Below are 12,345 nucleotides of genomic sequence, written 5' to 3' on the forward strand. Positions count from 1 at the left end.
GCAATATTGGTATAAGAGAGTTAAATTCTCATCTTTCATAGCAGGAAGCTAACAGTTAATTAGACATCTAAACTGAAGGAGAAAGCAGACAGAGAGAGCAGTATCAGCAAAAGAAACAGCCAAGGGGATTGAAGTGGTTGCCTCTGGGGAGCACAAATAGGGGTTAGGCAGGGTTGCATCAGTGGCTGCTTTTCTTTGGCCATAAGCCTTATATTATTTGAGTTTCAAAATTATCCACATGCATTGATTTGATAAAAACAAAAAATGGAAAGTCCCTGCAACGTTGATATTCTAAGCAAGATAAAACACAAGCCTGTTTCAGCTTAACTAAAAGCAGCCTAATGTGGAGTTAATGACAAAGTATCTCTTTACTTTAAAATTGTTTAATTTATAAAATGCTTTTCTGAATTAGAGTAATCCAGAATACAACAGAAGTAAATTCCTTACAAGGTTTAATTTATAAAATGCTTTTCTGAATTAGAGTAATCCAGAATACAACAGAAGTAAATTCCTTACAAGGTTTCCTCATAAGTGAATCTGAATGTGCAATAATGGCAGTAATTTCTGATAGCAATATTGCAGACTATTTGACATGACAAAGTCCTGTTACATAAGTTTAAATCTACATAGAGAGGAAAGATATATTTTATTATTATACACTCAAGAATCACTGAAATCTAATTCTCTAATCACACTGGAATAGAGATCTGATCGAGTAATCAGGGTGGAAACAGAGCAACACCATGAGAACAAGATGACAGCAAGGGCTATCAGTACCAAAATCGAACACCTGGTGCAAATTTACTCCTGCTCTTTAATTGCCAACTGCCTCATGTTAGCTCAATCAATATCCTTAATAGGTATTAGTAAATTTAAAATTTTAAATGTAAAACCTCTCTGGAATTTAACTGAACCAGTGATAGATTTTTACCAAGAGTGTGCATTAATTTAATTTACCTTTAACATAAGAGATTCTGGGGCTTCGAGAGGTGTACAGGCATCAGGAGAGCCCACCAGTTCTGCTCCGTGAATAATAATCTTCTGACCCACCGTCAGTCTACCGTTCTTCAGGAGAGCTAAGAGGGGAGGATCTAAGTGGGCCTTAATAGCATACCATCCATCTGTAAGTTCAATAATGTCTGCTTTTTTGGTATCCACACTCCTAGTTTTACTGCTAGAAGTTTCAGATATATCTGTACTGGATGAAATTATTTCAGAAACACACAGAACAAGTCTTTTTGCAGCTGTGTCATCCCTTTCCATTATCTTTTTTATAGCTGATCTTCTGCTTCTATCAATTTCTATATCATATCTAAAAATAAAAACAAAAATGCATATTTTAGGCATTGTGGAGTCTAGAATTTCATTGTAATAAGTCACTGAATAATTGAGAATAAAAATAAAAGACTTTTATTGATGTACTGAGACAGAAGAGAATTTAAAATTTGTTAGCTAGCAATATATTGTTTCATACTGTTAAAATATGAATTCAATATTAAACCAAAAAGTGCAAAAACGCTTTATTAGCAATCCTCAAATAGTGGACCAAATTAGTAATTCATATTCTTCTCACAGGCCAAGAGGTTAAGGAGGGGGTGAGGGAAGAGGGAGGAAAGAGGTGTATGAATGTGTGATTTCTCTTAAGTAGGGCTGGGGTAGGATAAGAGAGCTGCTCCATACATCTCAACAGCAGCATGGGATGGCAACTGTCATCAACAACTGGCTGGTGTACCTCTATGACATGGAAGTCACAGACTGCATAGAAGTCTGAATCATACCATAGTATATGATTACATAATGTAATGTTTTAAACTTGCCTGTACTTTAGTTGAAGGAGCACTCGTTCTGGGGTTAGGCATCTATTAGCAAATTCCTTAGGAAAGGCAAATTCCATAGCTGCCAGTTTCCATACAATCCATCTATAGTGATTATAGACCCAAACTCTAGAAATAAGCTTTGGATCCACACCTGGGGTGTCACACAGAGCCCTGAACAAATAAAGGTAGAATAATATCATAAAAACCACATAAGATGATATCGAATTCAATAACCATGACTATTCTTTGCACAAAAAACTAAACTGTACAAGATCATAGAAGTTTTTGAGTCAAGTAATGTAATTTTAGAAAATGATTTGACATGTATCAAAATGTACTAATAATTGTCCTTAACATCTCAGTCGATATAATTTATTTCAACTGGAAAATGAGATCCTTCATTTAAAATAATTATATTTTAGATTATTTTTCTTATTAAAGAAATTGTTTTTAGAAGTCATCTAAACACTTCCTTCCCTAGTCCTGGTGCTCTTCTTGATATCTTCCCTGCTCTGCTCAAATCTCTAACTCTTCTTCCTTTCCCATTCTCACTCTTAGTACCAAGGAAACAGAAGTAATCAAGAGAACTTCCATAAGCTTCCATCCTCACATCTATCAACCCACCAGCATCTGTACGCTTACACTTTGCCTTCTCCTGACATTTGTACACTAGCTCCCACTCTTTCTTGCCTGGGATATTGATTTAGGAAATTCCTCTTCTCTCTCCTGCATCTCTTGCATCTCAATTTCTTTCTCCTCTACTGGACAATTTCCATCAACATATAGAAGGTAGTTTTTTTCTACCTTAAAACAAACAAAACAAAACTAACACCCTTTGATCCTACTTTCTTCTCCAGATACTGCCCCTTTCTCTGCAGCTCTTTTTGCAATTCCTGAAAGAACTGACTATTCTCTCTCCAAATCCTCTTCTTCCACTGCTGTTTTTATTGCATTCTGATGAGGCTTTCACCCCACCAATCTACTGAATTATTTTTATTAAGGTTAGTAATGATCTCTATGCTAAATCCAGTGGTTAATTCTCAGTCCTCATCTTACTTTACCTATCAGTAGCAATTGACATAACTGGTCATTCTCTATTCCCTGAAGCTGTGTCTTCACTAGCTTGCAACACACCACACTCTTTGGCATTTACTTCTAACTTTTGGGTTGCTCTTTCTCAGTCTTTTTTTCATGGCTTTAAATTCCATCTATATGCTGACAGCTCTCAAATCGATTTCTCTGGCCTATACTTCACCTACGAACTCCAGACTTGCATATCCAACTGCCTATTAAATATCTCCACTTGGATGTCTACCAATATCTCAAATTTCAAGTTTCCCCAACTGAACTCTCCATTTCCCTTCCATCTTCAGTGTTCTCAATTCTCAGTACACAGTAACTTGTACCCTTCCAGCTGCTAAAGCCAAAATCTTTGGAGCCATCCTTACTCTCCTCTTTCTCTCACACTCTTCCTCGAATCCTTGAACAAATCCTGATAGTGCCACCTTCAAAATATATCCAGAATTCAACTGCTTTTCACCAACTCCATTGCTACATCCTTGCTCCAAGCAACCATTTCTCACCTGGATTACTGCAATAGGTTTCTAAGTGCTCTCTGCTTTCATTCTTGCCTCTCCCTATAGTCTAATCTCAACAAACAGCCTGAGTCACTCTTTCAAAAATAAATCAGATGACGTCCTCCTTCTGCTTTAAACATTCTAACGGTTTACTCAGGGTATAAATGGTTACTGGGAGTAAAAGCCAAAGTTCTTATAAAGGTCTATAAGGTCCTACCTCTTTACCTCATCTACTACTACTCTTCTCCTACCCACTCTACTCCAGCTACAGTAACTTCCCTCCTGTTCTTTAAATACTTCAAGCAAGCTTCCCTCTTAGAGCTTGGGATGCTTTCCCCAGATTGGTCCTATGCTCACTCCCTTGATCTCCTTCAGGTCATTGATCATACTTCACTGACTCAGTGAAGCCTACTGATACTTAGTCTATTTAAAAAATTGCACCTCTTCTCACCCAACTCTCTCTACTCCCTTTCCAGCTTTATTTACCTTCATGGTATTTACCACCTTCTAATATACTATACAATTTATGTATTTCTTTTCAAAATTTTCTTTCCCTACCCTAGACCCATCTACTAGAACATATGACTTATTAGGGCAGAGGTTTTTTGTTTTGTTATCCCTAGTACCCAGAATAGTACCTGGCACATAGTAGGTGTTCAATAAATATTTCTTGAATGATCAAAAAGACAATAAAAGCTTCAACACTCAAATGTTATGAACCATCCCCACCTGATTCCTAAGCTCTACACTATGCAGTCTACTTAAACCAAGAAAATAATACAAATGTTTTACCATACTTTTCCAACTAGAATCAATAGCAGATACTTGTTATGTAAGACAGTTGCAAGATATAAGTTAACGTTCCTGTTTTAAAATACTCCAAGAAACATTATTAAAAAAAATTAAGGAAAACTGTTTTACCACTTTCCCCAAACTATAAATTATGGAAAGACATAAGAGATTTTTACAAATAAGGGTACTGGAGAAAGGTTTCCTGTCTCTTGCCATTGGCATTAGGTAATACATTTCTAACAGCAAAAATGTTAAATTATGTTTGTATAAATATTAGAATCATAAGAGGTTATACAGTTTCTAAATTGTTGATGTTTTAGGGCACTGGAGTTTCCTAGCTATTTGGTATGACTGATATTTAAGTATTTCTGTTTAACTTTTATATTTATATATTTATTGAAATACACAATGAAACAGAATATGATGTGTGTGTGTATCTATGATAAAGCCAACTCAAATCTAACTTTTATCATTCTTTATTTTATAAATCCATAAAAAAGTCCTAATTTAAAAAATATCAATTCATTAAATTCCAAGAGAAACTATAATTCACTTTTCAAAAGATTTCAACAGAATGTCAGTGAACTACAACTACAATGCACTGAAAATGATTCAATGTAAAAAATTTGATTTCTTTTTAAGTTCAACAGAGATAAGGAAAGAGAAAAAATGAGAGACTTGTGAGGAAGAGAGGGATGATATAAAAATTAACAAAAAAATCTCTTTTTGCATAGAATACCTATAAAATTCTTCTTTTCCAGCCTTTCCATCATTGGAGGGTATGAGCCATCCACCATCAGCCAACTGTATTCCCTTTCCAGCCAATAAGGTTTCCTTACCAAAGTAATCCTGAGTGAGAAACTGAAAAGATCCTGCATTTTTGCTGTTAATTTTTACGCAATGTTTAGAAACGCCAAACATATACAGCTGCATAAAATAAATGATAGAAAAATTTGATAATGAATGAAAAAAATCAAACAAGAGCATGTTTCATAGACTAAAAACAATAACAAACCAAAGGTGAATTTACCAAAATTTTTTCATTTAAATATTAAAATATTCACTATAAAAATATGTAACTTATTAGAAGCTAAAAGTTTTAATGTAATATAAATGACCCACACATTCAAGAGTCTGCTGCCCCTTTTTCATATCCCTTGTGTACATGCCTCCTGCTACATCTGCCATAGGAAGTCATTGTGGGGATAAAAAAGCAATGTTTTCAGTAACCTCTTAAGTTCAAATATTTAGAAGGAAAAGATCAGTTAAAAGTATAAGTATTTTGGTGAATTTGACCTCAGAAGGTTAGATTTCTACACAGGCCTGGCCTACTTTCAAGGACCTTACTTTCACCCCAGCATGCCTAACCCCAAAGTATCTTTTCCTTTGTTCAGGCTTGACTCTGGAGTCAGACTCTCTGCTTTGGAATTGTGGCTCTCTACTTATTAGTTAAGTGACTTTGGGGCCATTACTTAACCCTCTCTATACTTCAGTCTTCTCATCTGTAAAATGATGGACAAAATAATGGTGCCTTTTTTTAGGGTGCTTGTGAAGATTAAGTGAGGTATAACCAATGCACGTATACTCTTAGAAGAGTGCCTAGCACACAGAAAATACTGTTACCTATTAATATTATCAATATTATTTTCACCTCTCCATTCCATTTCATCTCCTAAAATTCTAACTAGACAGCACGGGCTTAATTAGAATCGTCTTTTAAAAATGTAAATAGCTCTTAGAAGGTTCAGAGCTATAAGTTATTCATACTTTAAATTCAATGAGTCTACTTTCCTCTAACATCTAGCTGAGAGTAAGTTTTGAAGGGGGAAGGGAAGCAGTAATTTTGAAGCACAGATCACTTTGGCAGGATAAGGCAGGCCAGCAGAGAGGGAGGCTACCACTGCAGGTTGATTAGGAAGCACGATGATTTCATTCATCCATCCCTGTATTAATTTGTTCATTCTTTAAACAGAACAACTTGGAGACATCGACTGATAAAATTACACTTTGCTATAAAAGCTCTTCACACTGTAGACAAAGCGTACCTGTTTATGGGAATATGCGGAGGGAACGTGGCCTCCTACTGCTGCTTTCAGAGAGATTCTAGGCACACTGGACGTTTTTGCAAGATACAGACTGCCTGGCTGTGGAAAAATATGTTGTTTTTGTTTCTTTTTAATTCGCATATCCTGTTTATCTCTGGCATTCTGAAGATTGGTAATTAAATCTATTAAGGAATAAACAGCAAAAAATAAAATTGAACATAAAATTTAAAAAGTACAACCCCTATTCTATAAAATCATATGTATCAATTTGCCCTAACTTTAAATCTTCAGGGATAAAAAAAGTTTCAACTTGTAAAGAAGAGAAATACATCTGTTACTCTTATTTCAAATTTGGAAGAAAATTACTAGTCTGATTAAAAAAATACATTCTAATAGCAGTCCTAGATTGTATGTCTAAGAGTTTTTTTAAAAATAAAGTCCCACAAGTAGTTATCTTTGAAAGAAAACATTAAACTAATTTAAATCTAATGTTAAGACCTCGAAAAATCTAAAGCACTAAAAAAGGTTTTGAAATTATTAATCATCACAAAAGGGGAAAAACCCTCAAGGCATTATTTAATATAAGAAATATCTAACTGAAAGGCAAACGTGTCACACAAATTTTCACATAATACCTAAAGGCTCCTCTTCCCACTTTGTGAAAGTCATAGTTGCTGCTTGATTGGAGCTACTTTTGTTCAACTGACACGTTTCACTGTCGTTAATATTATTTTCACTATCACCAGAGCCATGTTCATCTATGTTTTTTTGGTTGAGTTTGTTCTCCTCTAACTGAGTATTCCTGCTAACACAGCATTCATCTCTGTGAAAATGCGATTTAGTTTTAAAAGGTGGGACAAAGATTTTCCTCGGTTTGCCTGTAGTAAGCGAGTGTCTCCTTTTTTCATTTCTTGTGGCAGGAGCCTTATAAAATGGCTGCCCTGAAACTGATAAATTGCTTGAAGATTTTTCCAAAGTCAGATGTTCATAAAAATGAGAATTATATAAAAATTCTTGACCAGGTGCAGTAAAATTTGGCTTCTGTATTTCTTGCCGTTCCTTAGTTGTGCTACAATGAGGAGAAAATATTTAAATTTGATTATTTACCATTAAGTGTACACATATATGTTTCGGAATATGCATTTTTTGGTAGACTCTCAATTCCTACATAGCAATCCTATTCTAGTAACTGTTTTGCACTTCATCACGGTTGCCAACCAAAACAATAATACACTTTTCAAGTCTATAACTATTACTCACACAGTCTTTGACTTTACCACCTTCCTCACATCATTTAAGAATCTGTCAAACAAGGATTCTGTTTGTCCCCTCCCGTTCTATCACAGTACTCCTTACTGACCTCCTTTACCAGAGAAACACGTATGGGGATATGAATGGGGGAGGAGGGAAGCAGAGGCAGAAGCAGGGACACCACTTCTATTGAAATAATCCAGGGAGTTTTATGGTGACTCGATCTAGGCGTTAGGGGGAGAAGTGGTGAGAAGTGATTGGATGTAGGGTATATTTTGAAAGCAGACTTGTTGGAGTTTTGCTTTTATAGGAAAACAGATTAGAGTAAGGGACATGAGCTTTGGAAACGTTAAGTTTAAGATGTTTATTACAGTCACTCAAATAAAAATGTCAAATAGGTAGGTGGATGAATGAATATGTTGTCAGGGAAGAAATCTGGATGATTTTGAGTGGTTCAAGCCTTCAGTGAAAAAAGTAACTGCAGGTGTGGAGGAAACAGCACGAGAACTAGAAGTGATGCCTGAGGATACAAGTGAATTGCTGCAATCTCATGATAAAACTTAGATGGGTGAGGAGTTGCTTTTTATGATGAGCAAACAAAGTGGGTTCTTGAGACGAAATCTATCCTGGCGAAGATGCTGTGAAGAACGTTGCAATGACAACAAAGAATTTAGACTATTACATAAACTTAGTTAATAAAGCAGTGACAGGGTTGGGACGATTGACTCCAATTTTCAAAGAAGTTCCACTGTGGGTAAAATCCTATCAAACAGCATCACATGCTACAGAGAAATTGTTCATTAAAGGAAGTCAGTTGATGCAGCAAACTTCATTATGGTCTTATTTTAAGAAATTGCCACAGCCTCTCCAACCTTCAGCAACCACCACCTGATCAGTCAGCAGCCAACAACATTGAGACAAGACTCTCTACCAGCAAAGATTATGACTTGCTGAAGGCTCAGATGACGGTTAGCATTTTTTGGCAATACAGTATTTTTTAATTAAGGTATGTCCATTTTTTTTAAACATAATGCTACTGCACACTTAACAGACTACGGTATAATATAAACATAACTTTTTGTTGTTGTTTTTGCTTTTGTTTTTTTGAGGAAGATCAGCCCTGAGCTAACATCTGCTGCCATTCCTCCTCTTTTTTCTGAGGAAGACTGGCCCTGAGCTAACATCTGTGACCATCTTCCTCTACTTTATACGTGGGACGCCTACCACAGCATGGCATGCCAAGCAGTGCCATGTCCTCACCCGGGATCCGAACTGGCAAACCCCAGGCCGCCAAAGGAGAACATGCGAACTTAACTGCTGCACCACTGGGCCGGCCCCTAAACATAACTTTTATACACACTGGGAAACCAAAATATTCGTGTGACTCGCTTTATTGTGATTTTCACTTTATTCTGGTGGTCCAGAACTGAACCCACATCTCCAAGGTGTAGCCTGCTGAGAAATATGTTTCAAAAATACAGTTCAATGACTTTTTTCAACAATGCCACAAGTAAGCCATATCTTCGGGCTTAAAAATTTACCAGGTAGAAAAGGTTTCACAACTGCTTTCTACAACTTTAGATGCTTCTATGATATTTACATCTATTGTCTCTAAGTGACATCTCTGTAACTGCTTCTTCTTGACCTTTTCTATTAAAAAGCCACTACGGAAATTGAAGACATAGCTCTTTGTCGGGGATCAAAAAGTAGTTTGGAAGCTCTTGGTACATAGATGGGAGTTGCTGATTGTATGCTACACTGTAGATTAACTGAAGCTTCCAACAGTGGAAACTTAGCTACCAGCATTCTGGAAGCTGAGTGAGAGAAGAGGACTTGGGGGAGAGGATACCCAACATTCAGTATGATACATTAACTTAATCCCCTTGCTTTCATTACATTACTCCTGCCTTCAACTGTACCTAGTGTGTTCACTAACAGAGAAAGCCCCTGTTGTACCCTCTCTGGACAATCGATCTCTAATTTCTGTTAAGAGTGGACAAGAGGTAGTTGCCCAGCTTCATGGAGTGAAGGAGGGGTCTGATTGCTCTTAAACATATTTTCAACTTATACCCTTGTTTTGGTTCCTTCTTTCTTCACCACCCAATTCTGAAGATTCATAGATACCGACCTTTTGAGGCTTCTCTAGCGTAAAATGGTTGCTTCTCTCCTCTCCTCACTACCTACCAGCTTCGAGTCAGTTTTCTCCCATATGCTCTGAAAATTGAGTCATTGTGGTCTCCTCTCCCATTCTCCATGTTTGGGGGTGTGTCTGTGTAAGTTCCCTCACTGTTGTTTTGGTAAAATTTTGGAGGCAATGAAAGTAGATGAGTATGCTCAATTCACCATCTTTACCAAGAAGTTTCTTAACACAGTAAAAATACTTCAGGTTCTGCTTTAATTTTATCTTGTAGGCAAACTCTCCCAGAGCTCTATTCTTCCATTCCCAAATGTATTTCATTTTCACACAAAAAAAATCCTTCCTGTCTAGGATTAGCAACACAGCTATAACCCTGGGTCTCCTTCAATATCATCCTGATGGCTCCCTTTGTCTCTCGCCTATGTTGAATTTGTTTCTTAAAATCTCTTATCTTCCTCCTCCTTGATTTATGAACTTGTTTTAGTTAGCTTCCTGAAAAAAGTGCATGGGAGATAAACCTTTTGGTACTTTGCATCCGAAAAATGTCTATCCTCACTCCTATTTGATACTTTGCTCAGTGACAGGAATCTAGGTCGGAAATTATTTTCTCTCAGAATTTTAAAGGGATTGCTCTGTAATAGACGTTATAGAACTTATAATCTTCTAGCTTCCATTGTTAATGGTGAGAGGATTTGTGCCATTATGACTCTTGCAACTTTGTCTGAAACCTGATTTTTTGCCCTCTGGAAAATTTAAGGTTCCTCTTTGCCGCTAGTATTCTCAAATTTCACAAGGATGCGCCTTAACGTGGGTCATTTTTATTGCTGTGCTCACTCAGAGGGCCCTTTTAATCAAGGAAAATCACGTCCTTCAGTACTAATAAAATATCTCAAATTATTTCTTTGAAAATTTCTCCCTTCATTTCACCTGTTCCTTAAATTCCAAATTTTTACATGTTAGACCTACAGAACTGACTTTTCTGATTATCTTTTCACTCCTTTTTTCCTCTTTTTCTTTTTGTTCTACACTCTGGGAGCTTTCATAACTTTTATTTTCTATTACTTCCACTGAGTTACTTTATTTGTGCCATCATATTTTTAATTTCTAAAAGTTCTTTTTATAGCAACTTGTTCTTATTTTAAGGATGCAACTTGTTCTCTTTCCTGAGAATATTAGTGTTTTTTTTTTTGAAGTTTTCTTCTCCTTGCATGGTCTATTTCTTCTAAGTTCCTTTTCTTCTGTTTTGGTTTTACACTTTGGATACTATCTTTCACAGAGGCTCTCTTCCAATGACCACTGATCCTTGATTATCTTTTCTTATTTAAGAACGAAGCACTGAATAGCTGACTGGAAGCTGTGTGCTGGTGGGGCTTGTCAATTGTTGGCTTCACTGTCTGGCTATGCTGTTTCATTTGAGTACGTGCAACTGTCAGTATTTTTAGTCTTTTCTGTTGGGCTCGTCATGTTCCCCAGACAAAAAAATCTCCCAGTCTTCTGCCTAGAGGCCTAGCTGCCAGCATTTGGGAGCCAAGTGTGGGAAGGAGGCTAGGGAGTCTCCCTACTCTATACAAAGATTTTTACTTAATCTGTTTTCAGTACCCTCCCCTCAATTATGCCTAGTGTCCCTACTCCCAATTCAGAATCCCTCCAATTCATCTTCACCAGAGAACACCCTTCTGGTCTTCATGGGAAGAGGGATAACTGCCTGCCTGCAGTAGGGGAGGGGATATAGATGTTTCTTAAACAGAATGTCAACTAATTTTCCTACTTTCTACCTCACCTTCAGAAGTACATGTTGCTGCCAGTTTGAGTCTTTCTCAGGTTCTTTAGGGGAAACTGAATACCTTCTCTGTTGCTCTAATGTCAGGTTTTAGCTTTCTAAGTCATTCACGCTTTTTGGCTTCCAAAATTTTATTTCTTCTGATCACTGTCCTTGTGGATTTATACATTAAAAAAAAAATTCCCGTTAGTAAATTTTAGCAGGGTATTAAGAGGGAGAAGAGATAAATGAATATTTGCGATATATGCCATCTTTTTGTTAACTGATTTTGAGTAATTTCCTTAATCCTCCTCAACCTCAGTACCTCATTCATAAAACTGAAATAAAACGTTTTTCTACTTTACAAAGTTGTTATAAAACTAAAAGATGAAATAATAACATGAACAGCACCATAAAGTATACCAAAGTAAAGAATTATTTAATCCTGATGCAAGCTTTCAAAAAGGGAAGTGTTAACTTCTTTATCGCATATGTGTCATTATTTTTAGAAATATTTACTTAAAAAACTCATGCTTTTCCTACATTATATTAGTATAATTTTAAAAAATTTAAACATGTCTTACCAAAAGGGTCCACAGGTAACTGGCTCTAAAGAAATGTGATGCATAAACAATCTTCTATCTTTTATTGTGCCTAGAAAAATATTATTTTACATTATACATTAATGAAAATGTATTTTACATTATATTTTAATGAAAATCTAATGTGAGATTTTATTTCCTATGTCTATTACATAATATTGTAAATATTTATATAGAAAAATTTGAGACAGACTTTAAAATTTTCAATGCATATAACGGATGCTCAGTAAACAACTATCAAAAGAAATGTTTGATTCACAAATTGATAGCGACTACATACCAAATAACTCACAGTACAAACACATTAAATCAGCATAAATTTAGTCAACTGATGTTAATCATAACTCTAAGGTGTTAGTTAATTG

At 36.0% G+C, this 12,345-nt stretch overlaps 1 protein-coding gene across 5 annotated transcripts in view; it reads right to left on the reverse strand.

Annotated features, from left to right (window-relative positions):
* Nucleotides 1–12,345, reverse strand: part of BRCA2 (BRCA2 DNA repair associated) — a 64,623-nt gene that overhangs the window by 25,150 nt on the left and 27,128 nt on the right. For all 5 annotated transcript variants that reach the window (XR_006889054.1, XM_046664259.1, XM_046664258.1 and 2 more), the window contains exons 13-18: nucleotides 11,963–12,032; nucleotides 6,867–7,300; nucleotides 6,232–6,413; nucleotides 4,926–5,113; nucleotides 1,818–1,988; nucleotides 958–1,312 (exon numbers count right to left, since the gene is read on the reverse strand). Coding sequence is in view for 4 of the 5 variants with exons in the window: in XM_046664259.1 (XP_046520215.1) it covers nucleotides 958–1,312; nucleotides 1,818–1,988; nucleotides 4,926–5,113; nucleotides 6,232–6,413; nucleotides 6,867–7,300; nucleotides 11,963–12,032 (1,400 nt within the window). In the remaining variant the exon portion in view is untranslated. The remainder of the gene's footprint in view (nucleotides 1–957; nucleotides 1,313–1,817; nucleotides 1,989–4,925; nucleotides 5,114–6,231; nucleotides 6,414–6,866; nucleotides 7,301–11,962; nucleotides 12,033–12,345) is intronic.

The sequence above is a fragment of the Equus quagga genome, chromosome 6 (assembly GCF_021613505.1).
Source record: "Equus quagga isolate Etosha38 chromosome 6, UCLA_HA_Equagga_1.0, whole genome shotgun sequence".
Classification (NCBI taxonomy): Eukaryota; Metazoa; Chordata; class Mammalia; order Perissodactyla; family Equidae; genus Equus; species Equus quagga.